The 25,247-nt window shown below is 39.4% G+C and overlaps 1 protein-coding gene across 2 annotated transcripts in view; it reads right to left on the minus strand.

Annotated features, from left to right (window-relative positions):
• ELOVL7 (ELOVL fatty acid elongase 7) overlaps positions 1-25,247 on the minus strand; it is a 45,688-nt gene that overhangs the window by 10,649 nt on the left and 9,792 nt on the right. The window contains exons 2-6 of one of the 2 annotated variants that reach the window (XM_081317835.1): positions 13,882-14,005; positions 7,668-7,858; positions 4,056-4,136; positions 3,547-3,603; positions 2,412-2,517 (exon numbers count right to left, since the gene is read on the minus strand). In XM_081317835.1, the coding sequence (XP_081173961.1) occupies positions 2,412-2,517; positions 3,547-3,603; positions 4,056-4,136; positions 7,668-7,858; positions 13,882-13,945 (499 nt within the window). In that variant the 5' untranslated portion in view covers positions 13,946-14,005. Of the gene's footprint in view, positions 1-2,411; positions 2,518-3,546; positions 3,604-4,055; positions 4,137-7,667; positions 7,859-12,105; positions 12,267-13,881; positions 14,006-25,247 lie in introns of those variants that run through there. The other variant, XM_081317836.1, reaches the window with a different exon arrangement.

A 25,247-nucleotide genomic window follows, 5' to 3' on the forward strand; every position in this document is an offset into this window, starting at 1 on the left:
CAACTGGCGCACCAGGCGAACCTGGGCAAAAGCCCCCCTGGTCACGGCTCCTATATGGTCTTCAAAATTGAGTTTGGGCACTCGATCTCTAAAAGTTTCACCATCACTGGTCTAGGCACTATTTTTTTTTCTCCTTCAGCTGCCACAGTGCCAACTATTGCTTTGTGGCTGAACTTTGTGCATTATCAAATATAGACATAATCACCTCTCATTTATATGTTTAATTATTAGCTCTGACAGAGGCAGAATTTATAGAACACATCTAATGGAAACCCAATACACTCACATCCATTCTATTTGTTTGGCATTTAGTACTTTATTGGCATGCTAATTAACTGAGTCCCATAAATATTTATGAGCTATTAGCTTCTGTTTCAGAGAATTCATACTGCTGAAAAGCCATCTCCCCCAGACTTTGAACCTATGCTACATGCATTCATAAACTGCATTTTTGATCATGTTAAAACAGAAAAATATAGAAAACTGACGGCAGAAAAAGACACAGTGGTCCATCGAGTCTACCCCTTGAGTTTTTGTTCTGCTTTTTTGTTTTCTGTTTAATTAATTGTTATTAATTTTTAATTTTAATTTTATTTTAAATTTTATTTTTATTTTTGGTTTTTTTAATGTTTTTATTATTGATAGACCAATGTTTATCCCAAGTATGTTTAAATACTACCTGCACTGGAAGTTGGTTTCAAGTTTCCACCACACTTTCAGTGAAGCACTACTGTTTATTATGTTATTACCAGAGAGTTAATTTTATCTCTCTTCAAACTGCCTAGTAGAAAAAAGAATATACATTGTATTCCTTTCCTAATAAAATCTATGCTACTAAATTTCCTTGTACTGTAAAATAAAGTTTCAGATGACTTATATTCAATGGGTTTTTGATCACAATCAAGATAACAGATGAGAAACTAAAGCAATCTCTTCCTCATATCAGCCTTTTCTAAATTTTATGTTGTTAATTGGTTACTGACCACAAACAATTATTTATTCAGGCAGATTAATTCAGCCTAATGCTTTCTAAAGTTAAGATGGGTGTTGGTTTCATATAGTACATTTCAAATGAAACTCATTAAGATGCTTAAGATTTTAGTTTTATTGCATAAATTTGATTTTCTTCTTCCATTAAGCTTTGCTTCCTTCCCTACGAAATTGTGTATCATAATGTGGATGTCACATATTGTGTTAAATCTAAAGTATGATTTATTTCATAAACCATGGATAAATAATAGCTTACTGAGTGACATAAACCCAATCAAAAAGATTTGCAAATCAAAAATTTTCCATACTAGTTATTAAAATATATGAATATGCTTTGATAAGGAAAGGTAAACTTGATATTTATTTTGAAGGAAAGACAGAGTATGAGTTGAGTCAAGTTGATTATCTTTTAGGCAACAAATAATAACCTTTCTCATTCCCTTGTCTGAATATCATAATCTGTTTTGCTAATACAAAAATAATGGCTTAGAAATCTATAGGATCATAATACTATTATGAAAGGAAGGAAGGAACAAAGGACATGAATGGGGGAGTGCTCTATAGGTAGCAGTTGGTGTTTGCATCATGAAGATCCAGCCCCCCCCCTCTTTATTCACTACAGGCAAACCATAAGGAAAAAGGTAGGCATAAACATTATCTTTTCTGACTTGCCTAATTTCAGTTCTTTCTTTCTTTCTTTCTCTTTCCCTTCCTTCCTTCCTTCCTCAAAATGCCAGAATTAAAAAGTGGGAAGGGAGGACAGGAACTCAAGGAGCTTTCTAGCTGGGCACCCATTCCCTTTTTTCCATAGATTCTTCAGTAGACTAACAGAATTGCCTCTTCCAGTTCTTCTATATGAAAAGAAAATAGTAATTCTTTGTTTCATCTTTTCTTCCAAATAATCTCTTTCCTCATAACAGAAAGCAGTGGTATCATTAAGAACATTTTCTCAAATATTCATTATCATTACATGAAGTTCACCTTGTTTGCACATGAGTTTAACACGGGGGGGGGGGGAGAGCAGATTTCAAACAGTCTTGATGTTGTATGATCACACACAGTTTTTGTTTTTTTCCTATCTGCTCCTTGTCCTCTTCTCATTTTTTTTCCTAACACTATTGAGACCTTCAAGGATTTATAGATCTCAGCTTAATTATGGGTTTGCTGATGCTCTGATTTGGCTCATGATAGATCTTGCACCTGAGAGAATTCAAGTGTTGCAGAATAACCTGACACAAGCTAGAAGAAAAAGACAGGTTTTTTTCCCAACAGCTAAGTAAGCTATCTAGAGACCCAATGCACCAAAGCAATAGAATACTAGTTTTGTGACTTGGCCAGTTGTTGACATAACTCCCCCTGTCCACAAAACTCTGTCTTTATTTAAAAGCAACCTTCAACTTGAAAACTGAAGTTTTGACTACCTGGAGCAAATTTGACTCCAAACCACCAGGTCCACGGCATGATTGAATGATGAAAGACATGTAAGAATGTCACCTGGGAATTCTTTTTTCGAAGGACAAAAAAGATCTGAAATGAATCATATTTAAAATGAGCATTGTGAATAGAAAAGTCAATACAGTATATTTAAAAGCTTGTGTCATCTGATTTACATTTTAGAGATGAAAATAAATAAAAAACTTTAGCACACTTTCAAAAATCAAAGTAATTGGTTCAAAATAAAAGAAGTTGATTTAGACCAAGTCAGGCTACTGGTCCCTCTAACAAGAATTGTTTTCTCCTTATCATCATCTCTACCATCTCTAGCAGAGGTCATTCCTAGTACTAGCTATTAAAAACCTTCAACTTTGTTGATCTACAATACCTAGAATTCCCCCGAATCAGTCATTGAAGCTACTGGGAATTGTGGCCACTCTCTTGATGACCTATAAAGGATATTCTCTGTCCATTATGTAAGTCAGATACTGTATTAAAGAGCCATAGGTCCTCCTAAAAACACTTGAATAGTGCATGTGAATCATAAATCTATCTTACAGAACTCTATTTCAAACCAACTTCATAAGATTGGATAACTGGACTGGGAAATAAAAATTGGAAGATTGTCTCCACTAACAAAGAGCCAAAGGGTTTTCTGGAACTCTTTGGATCTCAGTTTTATATTGTACTTTTCCTTTATCATTTTTAGAGGTATTAAAAATGCAGCTCCCAGAAATCTCAGCTAGCATAGCTTGCAATTGTGGAACTTGCATTCCAAGGATATCTGAAGAGCTAAGTTTGAAGACTGGACTGAACTTTCTATCAAATCTATAGATGTGGGTAAAACACAGCACCATTATTATGAATAAGTAATGAGCAGATCTTGACAAGGTCATTCTCAGTGAGAGAAAGTGAGAAACTCAGCTGTCTGATTTCCCATACTAATTAGACTATAATATTCAGAAAGTTTTCACTCATCCAGTAGAATTAACTTAACATTTCTTCCAGTGATGAAAAACTCTCAGTAGACAAAGGAATGCCTGAAATATGATATTATTTATTAATCATTTGATTATGTACAGAGACCAGAATATATTTATTAAACTATTTAATCATACTCACAGTGTCTAGCAACTCAATAAATTTGGAAAAATAATACAACCAGCAGACACGAACCATCTATAAACAGCAAAAACATTGATTAAACTCAGTACTGTATGAAAATTCTCCATTTGATTAAGCACAGTGAATATTGTATACAGTGTCAAACTGACATTCAACGCTTTTGTAGAACAACTGAAATTTCCCCATATCATTATTCCTGAGACAGAAGTAGAATACAGAGAAGCCTCTAAAAGGAAAGAGCAGCTACATAATTGATTAACTGATAATGTGCTATCAAGTCATTTTTGACTCCTAGCAATCATGAAGCTATATAATATGACTTATTTTTTAGAAATTTCCATAAGCCTAAACAGAAGTCATCTCTTGCTTTATACTAAATTTGAGTAATGACTAATTGTTCAGTTTTACAAAATTCAGTCTCTTGGAACACTTTTGGATGAGCAACGTAGTAGAATGACTAGTGACAGTTCTGATTAGGATTATAATAGTATCATTACAATACTCACCCTGAGAGCCATAGGTGACCTGGAATAGTCAACTATATCACAACGAAACGTATAGCCTTTAACCCAGCCAGACATGAGGAACTAGAAGGAGAAGAAAAGGATTTTATGTATTTATTTTTTTACAAAACATTGGATTGCATAATTACAGTAAGGAGGACCCACACCATACACACCATTCATGAATGCTACATAGCCCCAAGGAAATGCTTTTCATGTTGAGATTTGATAAGCTATACATGGCTTAGTGTGACATGTATACTCAGCCTGAATTGCTAAGTGTACTGCTTCAATGTATACAAGCAGGCTGACTTTCTTACAAACAATGCCTTCAAAATGTGCAGAATTTAATTCTCAAAACTTCCTAGCGAACACAGCCTTTATAGTGAGCAGGTTGGAGAATTCAGGAGTTATAGTCCAAAGCACTTGGTAGACACCAACTGGTATACTCTCTCTTTCTCTTTCTTTCTCTTTGCCAAGTCAGTAATGCTGTATCCTAATTTCTGGAAGCATATGAGTAGAGAACATATTAAATGGCTACACAAACCCAAGATTTTAAAACACACACACAAAAAAAGCTGAAGGAAACTGTTCCGGAGAGCCAAATTCTCCTCAGCAGCACACCAACGAGGCAGCCAGATTGCAGAGCAGCAGAATGCATCAAAGTGATGGGTCTTCAGATGGCTCAAATAGAAGGAAACGCGTTCTGTACGGGCTAATTCAAAAGTGGGAGGGTAAAGAAGGGCCGACTGTGAACAAGTTGCCTAGCAACCTGCTTAAACAAACTTTCAGCTCCTGGTGCGGGACGCCTTGCCTTTTTTAAGCTGGGAAGTTGAAAAAAAAATGCTAAAAAGAAGGCAATAGATTGCTATCAAGGAAAATGTATGGATATAGCCAGCAGACGTTTAGGGAACCTTTATTTTTCATACACTGTTCGAATTTTGTTTTAATGCCATGGTGATACACAATCAAATGTAGTCAGTCTTTTTTTTTAATCCCAAAGCATCTGTTCATTAAATTTTTGTTGTTGTTAGCTGCGAAGTCATGTCCAACCCATCGGGACCCCATGGACAACATTCCTCCAGGCCTTCCTGTCCTCTAGCATCTTCTGGAGTCCATTTAAGCTCACGTCTGCTGCTTCAGTGACTCCATCCAGCCACATCATTCTCTGTTGTCCCCTTCTTCTCTTGCCCTCAACCTTACCCACTATTAGGCTCTTCTCCAGTGAGTCCTTCCTTCTCATTAGGTGGCCAAAGTATTTGAGTTTCAACTTTAGGATCTGGCAGTCAGGGTTGATCTCCTCTAGGACTGAACAGTTTGATCGCGTTGCAGTCCAAGGGACTCGCAGGAGTCTTCTCCAGCACCATAGTTCAAAGGCCTCAATTCTTTGGCACTCAACCTTTCTTATGGTCCAACTTTCACTGCCATACATTGCAACTGGGAAGACCATAGCCTTGACTATACGCGCTTTTGTTGACAGGGTGATGTCTCTGCTTTTTAGTGTGCTGTCTAGATTTGCCATGGCTTTCCTCCCCAGGAGCAAGCGTCTTTTAATTTCTTGGCTGCAGTCTCCATCTGCGGTGATCTTGGAGCCCAGGAAAATAAAATCTGTCACTAGTTCATTAAATACAGTATAACAAAGTTTTGGATGATGGAATTATTTTTTTATCTAAGGATAACTAATGATAACAGCTCTTAAATCTGTTATTTTGTTTTATTTTTGCACAAAAAATTGTATAATTTGCATTTGCATTCATTTACATTTAGAATATGTTGTTAAAATGTATTGGTGTTGAAATAATTAGTGCACACATATAGCTAAAACCAGTTTATTGCATTTGGCAATTGTACTAAAAAAATCTCATTGTCAACCAGTATAATTCATTTAATTTGAAATCAAGTGAAAAATTGATTTATTTTATTAAAACAAATTAATGGCAATTTTTTTATAAGAAGTTGCCTCAAACAAAATGAAATTTAAATACATTGTGCATTGTGAATGCTTTCTACAGGTATTGCGTTCCTTAAATACCATACTTATTCTTATGCCAAGAGACCTTGAGTATTTTTATGGTGATCAATGTACCAGGAAGATAAGGCAGAATGCTTTGGAAGCATAAGAGCGTAATTGCATTTCTAAATGTCCTACGGTCATGAAAAGGAATAGTGCATTAAAGAGGAATCTGATTTGTGATGTGTGCCATGTGTTCAATTAATGTAGCTTGCACAGCCCCGCTGTATAGAGCGGGCCCCACTGCTCCCACAGCACCAGCCGTGCCAGCTCTGGCCCTGGGGGGCAGCCCGCCACAACAGCGCTGCCCCCCCGCCTCCTGCGCCCGCCAAGATGAGAGTTCCAGCACCTTTTTTTTTTTTTTTAGAAAAAAAGCACTGACTAAAAGTATACTCTGATTAGTCTACCAAGGGACATGTCTATGGAGATTCTCAGTCTTCCAGGTCCCAAAGATACTTTTTCCAAAGGATAACTGTACTTTGTGTTTTCTTGAAGACGTTTTGCTTCTCATCCAAGAAGCTTCTTCAGTTCTGGAAGCGAAATGTCTTCAAGGAAAAACAAAGTACAGTTGTCTTTTGAAAAAGCACCTTTGGAATTACCAGGGGACATATGTAATTTGAAACAAGGAGAATTTTATCTAAGTTATGTCCCATAATATTTTTTCCAAGGGGTTGGCCTAGAACATGGGTGTCAAACTCGCCATGTCATGTGACATGCCACTACGTATCGTGACTTTTTTTGCATTGCCGGAGCTGGGATGGGTGCAGCCTCTGTATGATGCAACCAGCCTATGGGCCAGCAGTTTGACACCCCTGGCCTAGAATATCAAAGACCCAAGTTTGCTTACAGTCTTTATAAGCAATGGGTATTCCAGAGTTTGTATAATATTATCACTTTGATAAAGAGAAATAATTAACTATATGACTGGGTTAGAATCCCATAAATTGCATTAAATTGTATTTTTTATTCGGGTAGAAATTAAATCAAATTTTGTCCCATCCCTCACTTTTGGGAGTAGTCCCCAGCATGTTACACCCAAAGCTATCTACAACACCTATTATACAACTGTGATAGAAGAAAGAGTAGGCAATACTCATTTTATAAGTCCTGATTATATCTCAAGGAGGTTGTGCATAGCAGCACACACTATACTACTACTACTACTACTACTACTACTACTAATAATAATAATAATAATAATAATAATAATAATAATAATGTTTAATAAATAAATAAATAAATAAACTTTGCAAAATACATCAGGTAATTGCAGCTTCCTACAATAACTCCAGCAAAGCTACAAAAAACTGCGCTACTTGGAACACCTTACATTTTAAGGAGATACCTGGTTGATACCTAGGATGCTGGCAGCAACCCGTGTCAACCATTAGTGCCAGTCAGTTTGAGTGTTCAGTTGACTGAGTTTCATATTTTATGAATAAAAGTTTTTATAAAGTTGGGAAACTAAAAAGTAGTCTTTGATTTCAAAAGTACTTCTATATACCTAGGTTACATTTCTCTTCACATCATAAAACCATTAATATTTTGAGGAAATCCTTTGTACATTTCTTACTATTAGAACAAATTAGCAATCTTCTACTTACCTCATATGACAAATAAATTGAAAGAGCCACTACACCAAAATTGTAAAAAAACATTATTTGCCTCAAATCAAAAGGCTTTCTGTTCTTCATGAACTTTGGCCCCAGATTAGTGACAAAATATATATAAGCTGCAATAATAAGTGTTTGTGGGAAAGGTGAAGACATGAGTAGGTAGCCATCAACTCGTGGATCTGGAAAAGAGATATTAAAAAGTATTTTAATATTTGTAGATTTTGATAAGCATATTCTTAACCTAAATGATTGCCTACCTAAGCTGGGTGTTTATCTGTTCAAGAGCACATATTTTTTTTATCTTAAGTTTCTTGTTTGCTTCACACATACATTACACAAAGGCTTTTCATTTATGCCAAAGCTAAAATCATATCTGGTAACATTAAAATATTTATATGAATCTACAAATTACCTATGTTCATGAGATTTATAAGTAGAAGAAACAGTAGTTAAATATTTTCCCTCATAAATGTATTCTATTAATTTAGCAATATTTGCTTCCTGCTTTAAGATCTAGGTAAAAGTTCATCTCTGCCTAATCAATAGTTTTCAACACAAAGACTAATTCATAGAGTTCGTGGTGTGCTTTGAGCTTGGATGTTTGCTTGTAGACATTTCACTACTCAACTAGATAACATTATCAGCACATTAAGAACTACATCTCTACAAAGCCCTACATGGCATGGGTCCGGATTACCTACGGGAGCACCTACTGCCGGCGTCAACTTCCCTTTGTCCTGTACACTCCCACAGAGAGGGCCTCCTCAGGGTGCCACCGGTCAGAGAATGTTGGCTGGTGACCCCCAGGGGGAGAGCATTCTCGGTGGGCGCACCAATCCTTTGGAACCGCTTACCGGCTGAACTACAGATGGCCCCCAACCTTCGCTCATTCCGGCGTGATCTAAAAACTTATCTATTCGAACAAGCCGGCCTGGCCTGATGGGTTTGGGGTTTTAACATTACTTTAACTAACTTACCACATTGGGCACAATCATTTAACTTTAAATCTTGTATCCTGTATTCTTATTTTTATTGCCCTGTACACCGCCCTGAGTCCTTCGGGAGAAGGGCAGTATATAAATCAAATATAAATCAAATAAATAAATCTCTTTTACTGGAAAAAATGATTCATCTATATCGTCAATGTATGAGGTGTTCTAGCATAGGTAAGTTATCAACAGTTAAAATACAAATAATTTCACTTCTGTTTAATAGATGCTGGGATGAGATTCAAATAAAACATGACTTTTATCTCTCCATTTATATTGTGGTAAATGACAGACCACAAATTGTCATCAGTTGTAGAAAATCTTCTAATAATTTCCTTTCATATAAAAGATGGCCAAAATAGACAAAAATGAATTTAAGAGTAAAAAAGAGCAATACTGGAGATGTTGAAAAAAAGGTCAATGTTTGTCATGGAGGCATGTTGAATGAAAAGGGATAGCCCAATGTTTCGCTAGCTGAGTCTCCAAATATGTTAGATTTCAAATCCCAGAATTCCTAGCCCAGGCATGTCAAACTGCCAGCCAACAGGCCGGATGCATCATGACAAAACCGTGCCCTCCCTATTGCCAGCAATGGGGAAAAAGTCACAATATGTCGTGCAACATCACATCACGTCACGAGTTTGACATGCCTGTCCTAGCCAATATGGTTTTAATCAATGGAAGATTAAGCTAAAGAACATCAGGTAGATAGAAATGAAATCATATGGCAGATAGTCATGTTTTCAACTGCTCTGCCACCACTGTGACAGAGCAATGAAAATCTTGGAAGGAAATACTGAATCTTCCCACCATATTAAATTATATGCTGCCCAATGTCCATAATGAAATAATTTAAGAAAATATTAACTTACACAGACTATGGGATATCAAAGTTGCTAAAATTCTACATTCTGTTCAAATCCAATACTATTTGTAAACAATACAAATGCTCATAGCAATTTTTAAAAAGCCAACCTAAATAATAGTCAGGTATTAGAGGGGGAAAAAGATGACAAGGACAAGAAAATCTTAAATATAGAAACCACTGGAATATTTACTAGTTTCATATATCATACATAATTACTTTATGCTATACCAGTGATGGCGAACCTTTTAGAGACCGAGTACCCAAACTGCAACCCAAAACCCACTTATTTATCACTGGGTGCCAGGTGGGTGTGGCCCACTGGGTCAGCATGGCCGTGGTGGTCATGGAAGATTGGGTGGGTGTGGCCAAGGTGGGTGTGGTCACCTCAATGTTGCTCGTGGGGATGAACACCTGTGGGGGGTGGGCAGGGTTGGGGGAGATCCAGGAGGTCTCTGGCAGGTGGGGCAGTAGGCAGGAGACTCATCCTGTGGGGTGAGGCGAGGCAGGGTGGGGGTGCCATTGCCATGGGGCAAGGCAAGGGCTGGAGCAGCTGCTGCCTGACACCATTGGCCCCTGCACTCAGAGGCCAGTGAGAGCATGGAGGCCAACAGTGTCCGTCAGTAGCCACAGCCTGCCGGCCCCTCGACCAGCGCACTCTGGGGCTCCGCAGCCCGTTGCCAGCAGTTCAAAGAAGCCACCTCCAAGATGGATGGTCGAGAAACAGCTGAGAAGGCAATGCAGTGGGTCGTGCCTGGGAAAAGGAGAGCGTGCAAGGCCAGGAGGGACGGGATGGGGGGGAGGGAAACCAGCCATGCTGGGATGCATTCAGCCACATGGGACCTCGGCGAGTTAGCAGGCGGCTGGTTGAAGAGGGACAGTTGCCACCTCTGGGGCATGGCACGGGTGCCCACAGAGAGGGCTCTTAGTGCCGCCTCTGGCACCCATGCCATAGGTTCGCCACCACATTTTCCTATATACAATGTTTCTTCCATAAAGCCTATTAGATTAGAATACTTTACTCTTTGAAGTTTTATGTGTCGATGACAGAAAGCCTTTGATGAGCAGGAACATTTAGTTCTGCATTGTGACTTGAAGCTAGTTCAGGGGGGAAAATTGCCATGTGTCCTCAATATCTAATTAGCTTCTCTATTTTCAGTTCTTTCACAAACTTTGATAAGTTACTGAGGGTCACCTGTTACTTCAATCCCCACCTTCCCAAATGCACCAACAATCATCAACTCAGTGGCTGATTCGTGAAAGAATATGATAATGCATAAGTATTACAACAGTAGCATTGCAATATTTAGTTGATAGATGCTTTTAAAAACAATAGCAAGGAATATCAGAATTCAATCATAATCATTATTTTATTTGCTAAAACATGTGAACCCCCATGCTTCCAAACACAAAACTATATATTTTGGTTATAAAAATTCCCTGTTCCATTGTGTCATCTTTCTCATTTTCTGAATGAATGTTTAGTGGAGGGGTATGAGTGGAGACTATTGGAAAATGCCAGATTAGATTCAGCATCTTGATGTGGCTCTTTAAAGGATACTATTGGTAGCTAGTGAGAAATGAGAAAGAAGTCAACACCTTAAGATTGTTGGACATTAGCTATCTTTACAGTAAACAGGACAAATATTACACTGCCTTATCTTATTCACTTGGAATAACAGTGGGAGCCCTGATGGCACAGTGGTTAGAATGCAGAATTGCAGGCTAATTCTGTCTATATCCAGGAGGTCGATCCTGATTGGCTCCAGGTTGACTCAGCCTTCCATCCTTCTGGGGCTGGTAAAATAAGGACCCGGATTGCTGACTCTGTAAACTGCCCAGAAAGTGCTATAAAAGCAGGGCTTTTCAATCTTTTCACAGATTGTACCACTTTTAGGACATGACAGTATTTGACTACCACCAGTGCTTAGCAAGGTGTCAAAAACCTGATTACTAAAAAAAAGTGGGGGGAGAGGATTTGGGGTTTTACTGGTTAGATTCATTTGTTTTTATAGAAATGGCTAGTTTATAATATTATGGAAAAGAAAAAATTGAGGTTCAGTGTTAATGCTTCCTTCTAGGCCAGGGGTCAGCAACCTGAAACAGTGAAAGAGCCACTCGGAACCGGTTCCCTCACAAAAGGAAAAACTGGGAGCCGCAAAAAAATGTGCGCGCATGCGCGTACATGCGCACATGCGCAGAACAGGGTTTGACTGAAGAGTGGAGCCAAGGCGAGATATGCACCTACCCTGCATATTTGAATTGATTGGTCGAACTTTTTTAGTCCCACTTTTTTTTGGGGGGGGGACTGCACATGGCAGAGGACTGAGGAGCCGCAGGAGACGGCTGAAAGAGCCGCATGCGGCTCCGGAGCCGCGGGTTGCAGACCTGTGGTCTAGGGCAACAGAGGAAGTTGAAAGTCAATGCCTTTTCTTTTCTTTTTCCCTTCTCCCCCTCACTTTTTCCCCTTTTCCCTCCCCACTGTGTCCTACTATTTGCTTTTGTATTTTTGTATTTTATTCTGTAATCTAATAAAACATTACAAACTGTAGAAAAAAAGGAAAAAAAGTACCAGTTTTAATTTCTTCGGTGGCAGTTCCTTTGCTGAATCACTTTCCCTTTGCACTGACAAATGTATGATGAATTTATCCATATTTATTAATATGAACCACTAGCAGCTGGCTGGTCAGCCCTTCTTCCTCTCTCTCTCTCTCCTCTCCTTCCACAGTGTAGTAAGAATGCACACAGACACACCCAGTCCCTTCACTGTACCCTTAAAGACACAGGAATCAAGCACAAAGCAAGAAAGGCTCACAAAAGCCTCACAAAATAAAGAAATACTAAAATACGAGGGGGGGGTGTTCTTTAATCTGCCTCAGGTGTGTCACAATGTTGCAACCCGAACCTGAAAGACTGCGGCAATTGCAAAAAGCGATAACCTTAAATTAAGCCTGCTTACCTACCAAAAAAAAAAAAAATCTTGCTAAAAGCCATAGACAGACTCAAGATAAGGGGGTAAAACTCATTACATTTGTTTAAAGGGATTAAACCTATGGAAGCCAACACTTTGGACTCATTACTAGCCTTTCTGAAACAGACTAAAATATTCCAATAACCAAAGCACACAAACTGAGCCTCTGAATTGCAAAATGCTGTAAAAACTGCACAAAAATTCCTTATGGTAACCCAATAAAGCTGCCAGCTGATCCAGAACTAAATAAACCCACCTCCTTTCTGACATACTCATTTCATTTCATCAGTGCTGATTGCATTCTGCTGGCTGGAGAAAACTAACCACGGGACCTTTTCTTCCAGCAGCAGCTTCTTCTTCCCGGTCTCTTTTTCCTCCCTGCCTGCTGAGCTCTCCTTCCACCAGTGGCGTAGCGTGGGTTGTCAGCACCCGGGGCAAGGCAAGTAATTTGCGCCCCCTAACCCGTGGATTTTAGCACTCGAGTCTCTTCCACTAGATTAGTTAAAGAAACCCTTACCCCCTAAGCACATGTATTGTTTGTTATGAAAATACTGATGTAATTAAAGTAAAATGCATCTAATGCGCCCCCCCAGATGTTGCGCCCGGTGCGGCCGGCCCCCCTGCACCCCCCACGCTACGCCACTGCCTTCCACAGTTCCTTCTCCGTCCCCTTTCCCGCCCAAACCATCTCCTTTTATATCCTCTCCTCCCCCCTCCTTTTCTCTTCAATTCACCTCCAGCTACGGAATCAGCTGGAGCCCTGCAGCGCTCCTGGGTCTTCTGCCGAGCCCAGACAGTCCTGAAGCTCCAGCTGCCTCTCCCTCAGGCTTGGGTCCCTTCAGCTCATTCCCCTCCTCCATTACACTTGTCTAGGAGGGTGGCATACCACCTGCCACGTGCCAAAGTACCATTTGTGGTACACGTACCACCGGTTGAAAAGCCCTGCTATAAAGCACTATGGAGTCGTATATAAATGTAAGTTCTATTGCTATTGCTATAACATTCCATTTAGATCATTGTATCATCCTTACATTAATCATTCTTACATGTTCCTCTTAATGCACAAGCCAATTCTTACAGTAACTAGAATCTTTTAAAGATGTATGATTTCCATCTCCCTTTTCTCAAAAGCAATGTTAAAAGTATATGCTAAAATAGCATCTTCAAAAAAATTACACTATATGAAAATAGACTATATTAAGAATGAAGAAATTTGTGAAGACCCAAGTTTAGTAATGTCTATCAACTACTCTCAGTCTACATGTTTCCATAAAAATATCTTCAAGCATTATTTATGCATACGTTGCTATGGGCAAGTGTTTAAATTATAATGAAATACATTACACAATTAAGGGAACATTATCAAGAAGAGCATACCAGCATCTTTAATCCATTCATCATAAATCAGTACAGCCTTCGAAGTCAAATTGTTAAATGCCATTTTCACAGAAGTACGTAGGATTCTTCCTGAAGGCAAATAGGATACTTTATGTTATGAAATCTGTAAGAAAAAAAGGAGTGGTAATCTTCAGAATTTAGAAAACCAGATTTACAATATTTGCATAATACTGTTTTCTGCTTTAAGCAGTACATTCCCCATGTAAGTAATGTAGTCACATTATGTTCTGTCCTTATGCACCTAGACTGTAACTAAAGCAAAGATCAATTTGAATATTCAGTTAATACTATTACCGGTAGTGCTACTTAGAAGCACCTGAGGGCAGGGCAAGAAAGAGTGAATGGACACTAATTGTTATGTACTGGGCTTTTGGAATATCACCATGTGCTTTGCTGAAGAACTAATGGTTCTCCTGTAACTCAGACAGGACGTCTCCAGTCCTGCTATTGGGCAACTTTGGGCGGCAAGTATAGCTTCAATCCAATTAGTTAATACCATAGGGCCTGGCTATATATTGAGGCAGGGTGACTCCAATCTCTCAGTACAGTTTCTGCTTAAATAAAGTATGTGTTTGTCTGTACTCCTCTGCATGTTTTTTTTTTAAATTCCATTTATATCCCGCCCTTCTCCGAAGACTCAGGGCGGCTTACAAGCTTAGCAGTAGCCTTCATTCATTCATGTTCTCGTTCCTGCTCATCAGAGCCCACGACTTAATACTAATCAAGGAGAGAAGCAACCTAGAACTAAGGAGAACTTTTCTGACAGAACAATTAACCAGTGGAACAACTTGCCTCCAGAAGTTGTGTGTGCTCCAACACTGGAAGTTTTTAAGAAGAGACTGGACAGCCATTTGTCCGAAATGGTATAGGGTTTCCTGCCTGAGCAGGGGCTTGGACCAGAAGACCTCCAACGTCCCATCCAACTCTGTTATTCTGTTCTGTTCTGTTCTGCTCTGTTCTGATTCTATTCTAGAATTCTACAGCTGCAATGCACTGAAGGCAGTTTCTATGTTTATCAAATTTGACTTTCCTATTTTCTCTGAAGTTATAAAGAAGTTGGAAAATGAGGTTATAAAAATTTAAACATTTTTCTTATATTTGATTTTTTTTACATTAAACAGAAACGTAAAACAGTATGCTCAGAAACATAATTGCGATTAAAATTGAAAGCTCCTGTAGTATGTTTATTGACAGGATGAAATTGATATACTATCTCAATGTTACTTAACTTCACAGTCTACAATATATTATATTAAAACAATATTAAATATTATAGTATTAATATGTATTAAAAGACAATAGCAATCACACAATACATAAAAATGTGACCAAACTAACACTTTAGTCATATTTATGCACACTTGCAATTTAGCAAATGCTAAGTTTTCATATTGCTTTGATAAGGAACAAGAAGCTTGCTCCTTTCATTCGTAAACCTTTTGAAGTATCATACTTTATACTTTTACTTAAACTACCACTATTGGGAAAACAATTCTCTGAGAACTAAAGATTTTGCACTATTTGCCAGCAAGTTGCCCTACTGTCTCAGTCCACATAATTTGCTATACAATTTCCATTCACTGTACATGCCCTCCTAGTAAGGTAGTGTATGTATTTCGTCTCATTTCATTCACTGTATATTCTATTGCAATCATCTGGCCTTTCAGTGGTTAACAACAACAACAAAATGCAACAATAACATAATGCTCACTAAAACATCAATGATAAACTAAAATCAGCACTACTGTAACAAATAATTAAAACTCCCAACCCAGCTGGCACATGCTTATTTATTATAAGCTCTCCCAAATAGTTGTTTTTCATAATTTGCAGGGGGGGAAAAACAGGGACAAGATTAATTTTTAGAAGGAATCTTTTCCATAAGAAAGGTACATCCATAACAAGACAATTGTTGCAAACCTCAGCATGTGTCACCACACAGAAACCATGGAGTATCTGGGATACTCAAATTAGACTGATTCTAACTGGAGAAAATGGCCTTGCAGCTACCTCAGTGTTAAATCGTATTAGGTTGTATGGGTTAAAAGCAGCACTGGAAGCCAATAAGAAGAAGTGTAAGTGTAAAATATTAAATTTTATTATAGTAATAAAGATTATCCAACACTCTAAACCTGACAGTTCTTCTGGCTATTATTATAGGGCCACATCCAGCCCCACTGGAAACCAGCAATTTAGTGATGACAACTAAATGTGATGTCCCAACTCAATCAAATATCACTAAGTACTTTGCAACCTCCACAAACACCCAATCCACCCAATAATCATATTAACTAGTCACTAGTGTATGCAGCTACAGTTCCCTCATTAGTGATTCTCCCCCAGCTTTGAATTCCCTGTCATATTGTATGTGGGTGTGGCTAGCTGGTTCTTTGTTTTTGTAATAATTACTATATTCTATTTTTATTCTGCTGTCCTGACTGTGTGCTGCCCAGAATCAGTTTGGAGTTGGGCTATGCCTAAAATGAATAAATTTTCTGTCTCATCCAAGACAACTATTATGGTTCCATTCACAATTGGAGTTATTGTAATGATAGACCTGCCTGAGGTCACCAGATTCCCTTAACTTAGTTACCCTGTCTCAAGGCCTTTAAAAGCCAGGCTCCTTGACACACCACTGATTATATGCTCTATAAAAGGTAAAGGTAAAGGTTCCCCCGCACATGTGTGCTAGTCGTTTCCGACTCTAGGGGCCGGTGCTCATCTCCGTTTCAAAGCCAAAGAGCCAGCGCTTGTCCGAGGACGTCTCCGTGGTCATGTGGCCAGCATGACCAGACGCCAAAGGCGCACGGAACGCTGTTACCTTCCCACTGTAGTGGTCCCTATTTTTCTACTTGCATTTTTACATGCTTTCGAACTGCTAGGTTGGCAGAAGCTGGGACAAGTAACAGGCGCTCACTCTGTTACGCGGCACTCGGGATTCGACCCACCAAGCTGCCGACCTTCTGATCGACAAGCTCAGCATCCTAACCCACTGAGCCACCGCGTCCCTAATCTCTATAGCCTGGTCCAAAATACAACCTTCATTCTTGTGCACTCCAATCATTTTCAAATCCTCAGTAATTTTCCACAAACCTCTACTGTGTCTGTATGCCCAGGAATACATACAAATCTGGTTTCTGCTTTCTAACTCCTTGATCCAAGTGAAGTTAATGCAGTTTGGAAGGTGTCCAATCCACACCAACACCACTTTATTGTGGGAGTCATCAAGGCAAGCCCTCCAAAGATCTCATCTTCAATGGGACGTTCTTCTGCAATATTAATAAGGTGTTGGGACAACAGTGATGGACCAAATCTTGCATGGCACTCTCTCAAAAGCACTCTACTGACCATTATGACTTTATCACCTCAAGTCACTTAACTGGCAGAGCTCTCTAGATGAACACCTGTGTCCAGACAACTTTAATATTTAGCATCTTACATTTAGCGTATAAATGTACTTACCGGTATATACCTATGCCAGGCAGGTTTGAGATTAATATAAACATGGTGGAAATCTTCATTTCCATGAGCTGTGACCAATCCTAGCTTCTTCTAGGAGATTTGTCTACTACTCATTGATAAATAAGAATTTAAATCCAGTAGTAGTCTCTGTGAGCCTATTTGGTATAGCAGCTAAGGCATTAGACTAGAAACTGGAGACTGTGAGTTCTAGACCTGGCTTAGATATGAAGCCTGCTGGGTGACCTTGAATCATTGTCTTTTTCTTAGGCCTAGGAGTGGCAATTGGCAAATCATGTTTGAGAAATCTTTCTTGAGAAAGAAAATTGCAGGAGTTTGTCCAGGCAGTTTGTCCAGTACAGATTACTATCACAGTAACTGTGTACAGTAGTGCTCTGCATACAGATAATCACACACAGATTACAATTTAGCAAAATCTTTCCATTTTATTGTCATTTAATTTTATCATCAGTTTATATAAGAACCATTCTTACCAAGTGTAGGTGAATCCTATCAATTCACAGAAGCATCCTTGCCAAGATTAGGCTAGGTTTCAGACATAATTTCAGGACAAAATCTTTAGACTGCCTAGTCAGCATCTTGATGTTTATCTACTTTACTTTCAGAAAGTATGTTGGTGAATATATTTGAATCTTAATGAGGGCACATAAAGAAGTTACCAAACTCCAAAAATGGGGAGCAAATGATTCTTTACAGAATAGCATTGCTTACTGCAAGCAGTATGTTATTATTAGTAACATATATACAACACTTCAGAATGTGTAAAGTATTTTGTTCAAGTTAGAAACTTGCTGTTCAAGTCAGAAAGTTTTGCTTTGCTTAAGAATCATGTGGAATTTTAAGAGGAATTAAATAGGCAGTTCTTCTTGTTTAGGTTGCACTATACCCTTAGGCAGTTTAAGGTATACAGGGAATGGACAGGGCTATAATGCTCAAAAAGAGCACTGTGATCTTTCAGGGAACAGCCGTTTACACGGACAAATGGTTATAACAAAATGCTCAGAGATTTGTTCATTAGCTGAATGAGTCTTCTATTGGATTCTCACTAGAAACGTATTTTCATAAGCTCATAATACTCTGCTTGAGTTTTTAAACCAGTTATGGATTTAAAGATATAAGACTGTATACATTGCAAGATTGCAATAATGCAGTGTTATGCACTTATTCAAACACAGTTTTGGAGTACAGTCATATAATCTTCAGAAATGGCTTCTTCTCTTTGTTAGAAAACAATTTTCAAGAAAGTTACAGTGATATGTATGGTTTTTAACTTACCTGCACTTCCCCAATTTCATTCTCTCAACAACTTGAGATAATTTAGTTGAACAAGTAATGAAAATGGGTTTCAACAGGTGCTATAGAACTTTTCATTATGTTGAAATAGAAAAACCAAACATTTAAACTATCCTTCCCAAGAAACTAATTCAGTTATTAATATACACTTTGTATTGTCTCCAAATCATAGGCTTCAAAAATTCCATAGAACTGCTGAGACAGCAGCACAATTTGGTGGTGTTTCCCTTCCTCATTATTTTCCTAAATAAGTGAGAGCATATATTTTAGTAAAAATGTATTTTTTCATAAAGCACACAGAAAATGAAAACCTTTGCAGAAAATATTATACTTTGCATATAATAACTAAAGAGACAAAGAAATGTGACATATTAATATATTCTCATGCTCCTGTGGAAAACATAAAATAGCTCACAAGATAGGTAACATCTAATGCTGTTATGGAAAAATGCATCTTTTAAATTGTTTCTTATGTTTATTCTTATCTAACAAAACCCCACTAGCAAGTTCCAGAATGGAACATTCCTTTAAAAAAATAGTTTGGATGCTTAACACCAAACCCAGGAGAATAAGACTGCAAGATGTGGTGTTTGTCTTTATCCTTGATCACTGTGTAAGCAAATGTAAGAAATTTATTGAGCAATTGCATTCTGGAGTTAAAAAACCTGTACTAACTTTATATGGCTGGCTAGGAAGGGATAAGGATGATACCCAGGTTTCACGTTCTTATCTAGACATTTAATTCTTTTGTAGGATGTGTTGCTACTGATTTGCTGATGGTCTTATTGGTTTCACCTTGCATTTTTATATTTCCATGCTGAGATGTACACAATGTTTTGAGTTTGAAACATTTCAAGTTTTGAAATATTCTGTTCTAAATTCAAAACAGCTATTTCAATGTTACTGGAAATGTTCTAATCATTCTAGAAGAATTCTTAACTTAAACCATATGTGGAGTTGTTCCAATAGCATTGGCCCATTTCCACTAGAGCTGGAACAACTCTTTGTGAAGTTGGAACAATTGTTTAAGCCCATGGTGACGAACCTGTGGCACGCGTGCCACAGGTGGCACGCAGAGCCATCCCTGTGGGCACGCACACCATTGCCACAGACAGAGGGACGCAGGGCCGGGCTCCTCCCCTCTCCCTTTCCATGCATACAGAGTCCAGGAACAGCTGCAAGAGCTGGGCGGGGTGAGGGAACCTATAAAATGAGCAGTTTTTGGCAGGAGAATGAGTGAGCGGCCTTTGGAAGCAACCAGTGGTAGGTTTCAAATCATTTAACAATCAGTTCTCTTCCTCGCCTTCCCTCCGTCTTGGTCAGGCTGGGCTGCTTGGGGGTCAGCTGGGATGGGGGCAGGAGGGTGGGGGTCATCAGGTTCTGGCTGGGGGAGGGGGAGGGGGTCTGGCTAGGGGGAGAAGGAGGGCCAGGATGCCTCCATGGAGGAAAACTGCCCCCCCACCAGCCGAGCCTCTCATCCACACTACAGTCACATAGGATTGCATAGAGGGGGCACCAGGCAGGGGGCTGGGGGTGGCCATCAGGGGGGAATCAGAGCCGCCATCTTCTTTCCTCAGTGCAGCCCCATTGGCGTGGGCAGAGATGACCCCGGGACAGCCGGAAAGGAGCCATCACCTGGTGCAGGCCCTGTCTACACGGTGGCTCTGACGGAGGTGGTGGCTGCTTCTCCTCCTACTGCTCCGAGCCCTTTGACCAGCCAACCACATAGGGAAGCAGGAGGCAGCGGCAGTGATCTCTGCATTGCCAAGCCTGGCCAGCAGCAGATCTGGAAGTAAAGCTCTGCCGCCTATCCTCGCACTGGTGGGAGCAGTGGCAGGGGAAGATGAGCTACGGCGCGCACCCACACCTCCCTGCTGCCACCCCACATTGTCCCACATGCACATCCCAAAGGTGCATGCAGGACAATGTGGGGCAGCAGCAGCAAAGGGTGGGTGCACGCCAGATCCCGCCTACCCCTGCCACCGCCCTCACCAGCACGAGGATGGGCAGCACTGCTTCGCTTCTGGATCTGCTGCCTGACACCACAGGCCCCCCCACACAGAGGCCAGCGAGCACATGGGGGCCGACGGTGTCCATCAGCAGCCATAGCCTGCTGGATGTCCTGAATAACGGCGAACTGGCCACGGTGCCCCATCAGCACGGGTGGAGACGGCCCCGGGACGGCCAGAAGGAAGCCATTGCTCGGCCTGGGCCCATCCACTTGACATGCCATTTTTTAAAAAAAATAGTAGCCCAGATAAAACAGGCAATAACCTAGCAACTTTCAAATGTGAAAGTAATAGACAAATTTCCAAGGGGAAGGAGCAAGCAAATATTTAAACTGTCAACAAAAGAAATGAAGTCAACCAGCTATTGTTTTTAAACAGGCCCTTTAAAGATTCCTTGAAACTTGCTGCATACTCTAGGCCGAAAGATCAACGACTGACAATTTTGTAAAAATACATACATACATACATACATACCTTGATGTGGAACAAGGTATGGCCTGCCAAGTTATTTATAATTTGTATCTGAGTTTCATAATGTTACCAGGAACAAGAATTTTCTCCATCTCTAATAGTTGTCTAGATTTTTGCAACACATGGGTAGTATCCCCACACAACACTGCTGTTATAGATGAAACAAGAAGCTGGTCCTCTCTAGGTAGATTTTAGGCATGGTCAGATGATATTAGAGGAAGCATGTTTTATGTATAGGTAGTCATTGACTTATAACCACAAATGAGCCCAGAATTTATATTGCTAAGTGAGACATTTGTTAAGTGAGTTTTGCTCCATTTTACGACCTTCTTGCCACAGTTGTTAAGTGAATCAGGCAATTGTTATTAATAGGGTTGTTAAGTGAAACTGGCTCCCCCATTGACTTTGCTTGTCAGAAAGTCACAAAAGGTGATCACATGATCCCGGGACACTGCAACTGTTATAAACGTGAGTCAGTTAACAAGTGGCCACTCAGGTATGAACTAAATCATATCCCTGACGAATCCACAGTAGAGGTGACAAATAGATTTAAGGAATTAGATCTGATAGACAGGGTGCCTGAAGAACTATGGACAGAAGTTCGCAACATTGCACAAGTAAGCAACTAAAACCATCCCAAAGAAAAAGAAATGCAAGAAAGCAAAATGGCTGTCTGAGGAAGCTTTGCAAATAGCTGAGGACAGGAGGGAAGCAAAAGGCAAGGGAGAAAAAGAAAGATAAACCCAATTGAATGCAGAATTCCAGAGAATAGCTACAAGAGATAAGAATGCCTTCTTAAATGAACAGTGCAAAGAAATAGAAGAAAACAATAGAATAGGCAGGACTAGAGATCTTTTCAAGAAAATTGGAGAGATGAAGGGAACGTTTCATGCAAAAATAGGCATGAAAAAGGACCAAAATGGCAGGGACCTAACAGAGGCAGAAGAGATTAAGAAGAGGTGGAAAAATTACACAGAAGAACTATACAAGAATGAGCTTAATATCCCTGATAACCATGATGAGGTGGTCATTGACCTTGAGCCAGACATCCTAGAAAGTGAAGTGAAGTGGGCCTTAGGAAAGCTGAGCAATAACAAAGCTAGTGGAGCTGACACTATTCCAGCTGAGCTATTCAAAATCTTAAAAGACGATGCAGTAAAAGTGCTACACTCAGTGCAGTAAAAGTGCTACACTCAGTTTGCCAAACTCAACAGTGGCTACAGGATTGGAAAAGATCAGTTTACATTCCAATTCCAAAGAAAGGCAGTGCCAAAGAATGTTCAAACTATCGCACCATTGCACTCATTTCTCATGCTAGTAAAGTCATGCTTAAAATCCTACAAGCTAGACTCCAGCAGTATGTGGATCGAGAAGTACCAGAAGTACAGAGAAGATTTCGAAGAGGCAGAGGAACTAGAGATCCAATTGCTAACATACGCTGGATCATGGAGAAAGCTAGGGAGTTCCAGAAAAACATCTATTTCTGCTTCATTGACTATGCTAAAGCCTTTGATTGTGTGGATCATAACAAACTGTGGCAAGTTCTTAAAGAGATGGGTGTACCAGACCATCTTATTTGTCTCTTGAGAAACCTATATGCGGGTCAAGAAGCAACAGTGAGAACTGGACACGGAACCACTGATTGGTTCAAAACTGGGAAAGGAGTCCGGCAAGGCTGTATACTGTCGCCCTGCCTGTTTAACTTATATGCAGAGCACATCATGAGAAAGGCAGGGCTAGATGAATCAAAAGTTGGAATTAAGATTGCCGGAAGAAATATCAACAACCTAAGATATGCAGATGATACCACTCTAATGGCAGAAAGTGAAGAAGAACTAAAGAGCCTCTTGTTGCGGGTGAAGAAGGAGAGCGCAAAAGTTGGGTTGAAACTGAACATTAAGAAAACTAAGATCATGGCATCCGGCTCTCTCAATTCCTGGCAAATAGATGGGGAAGAAATGGAGGTAGTGACAGATTTTATTTTCCTGGGCTCCAAGATCACTGCAGATGGGGACTGTAGCCAAGAAATTAAAAGACGCTTACTCCTTGGGAGGAAAGCCATGGCAAATCTAGACAGCACACTAAAAAGCAGAGACATCACCCTGTCAACAAAAGTGCATATAGTCAAGGCTATGGTCTTCCCAGTTGCAATGTATGGCTGTGAAAGTTGGACCATAAGAAAGGCTGAGCGCCAAAGAATTGAAGCCTTTGAACTATGGTGCTGGAGAAGACTCCTGTGAGTCCCTTGGACTGCAAGGCGATCAAACCGGTCAGTCCTAGAGGAGATCAACCCTGACTGCTCTTTAGAAGACCAGATCCTGAAGTTGAAACTCAAATACTTTGGCCACCTAATGAGAAGGAAGGACTCACTGGAGAAGAGCCTAATGCTGGGAAAGGTTGAGGGCAAGAGAAGAAAGGGACGACAGAGAATGAGGTGACTGGATGGAGTCACTGAAGCATTAGGCATGAGCCTAAATAGACTCCAGAATATGGTAGAGGACAGGAAGGCCTGGAGGAACATTGTCCATGGGGTCACGATGGGTTGGACACGACTTCGCAACTAACAACAACAATTTAATAGGAAGTAATAAAGCAAGTATGTATAAGTTATATGCATCAAATATAAGTTCAATTATGTTAAGCTAATTTGTAATAACCTTGGATTTTTAGTTTGTATTTAGTGCAAATTCAGTGTCCACAAATTCAAGTATGAAATTCATTATGCAGATTATATGCTTGGGAATAAGTCTAACTCCATACTACACTACTGCATCCAAGCGAAATAGCTTCCAAACACCTGTATACACATGCATCTATGGAAAAACAGTAGTACCAAATGCAAACCCCAAATAATTAAAAACAGTAGTACCAAATGCAAACCCCAAATAATTAATAAACTAGCAAGATTTATCAAGATTAAGCTATATATATATATTCTGAGGAATCTTGATATTTTTCAGAATAATCTGTCCAGAATACAAACCTTGGATGCAATTTGCTCTTCCTTTGTGCACATAAAATACAGGAAACTATTTAGGTACTCAAATCTGTGTGAGAGCAAATGCGAAGAGCATATGCAAAGCATATAAGACTGTTTAAACAGAAATGGTTTTCTCTTACTACCAAGTGGTTGTGCAACATCTTATCTCTTTCTCTGCTTGCTGAAAGGTTAAGTTTCTGATAAAGTCTAACTGGCCCTAAGAAGTATGGTAGAACTTCTAGTTTCTATTTGTCAATCATCAAGCAACAGAAAGGGGAATAAGCTATTGTCTCCAAGAATTAGTTTTACCCAGTGCTTTTTTTGTAAAAGAAAAAGGTGATAGAACTCACACATGTCGTACAACCCACCTTGCCTACCCTACAAGGTTCCATCCAAAAAAGGTGCTGGAACTCCGTTCTGAGTGTTCTATGAGAAAAAAAGCCCTGGTTTTACCCATACAAGTACTGCACAGAATAACATTTACAGCAATTCAAGAAACTTGGATTTCTAACCCAGTTTCAAGGTGCACCTTTATGAACAGAATATGCAGTTAGAATGGAGGCTATCACTTCTCATATTCAGTTACATTCTCACATTTTTTAAAATAGTAAGACTGTATTATATGAGTAAATCTGGATACATATGTATATTTAGAATCTTCTGAATCCCAGGTACAAAAGTCTCAGAAGAGTTTTCCAGGATGCTGAGCTTTACATCAGTGCAAATAGCTATGAAAAGTCAGAAATCAACTTTTAAAAAGGAATCAAAGACCCATGATTATTAAAACATGATTATTTTGTTAACCTATGTTGAACTGATTGGCTAGGTAAGTAATACATTTCCTAGATCGCCAAGTATTGAAGTTACTATTGCTAAAATTAAAACTACTAAGAAATAAATTCCCCAACATCTGAATTGTGAATTAATTTAAAGATGAACTGTATATTCTTCCTCAGTATAATCAAGTGTCTTAATTAGCAAGAAGGACTCATTAGAAAAGACCCTAGAAAAATTAAGGGCAAAAGAAAGAGGGGACAACAGAGGATGGTTAGATGGTGTCATGGATGCAATAAGCATGAATTTTGGTAAACTCTGGGAGGACAAGAGGTTTA

Source organism: Vipera berus, assembly GCF_964194415.1.
Source record: "Vipera berus genome assembly, chromosome: 2".
Taxonomy (NCBI): domain Eukaryota; kingdom Metazoa; phylum Chordata; class Lepidosauria; order Squamata; family Viperidae; genus Vipera; species Vipera berus.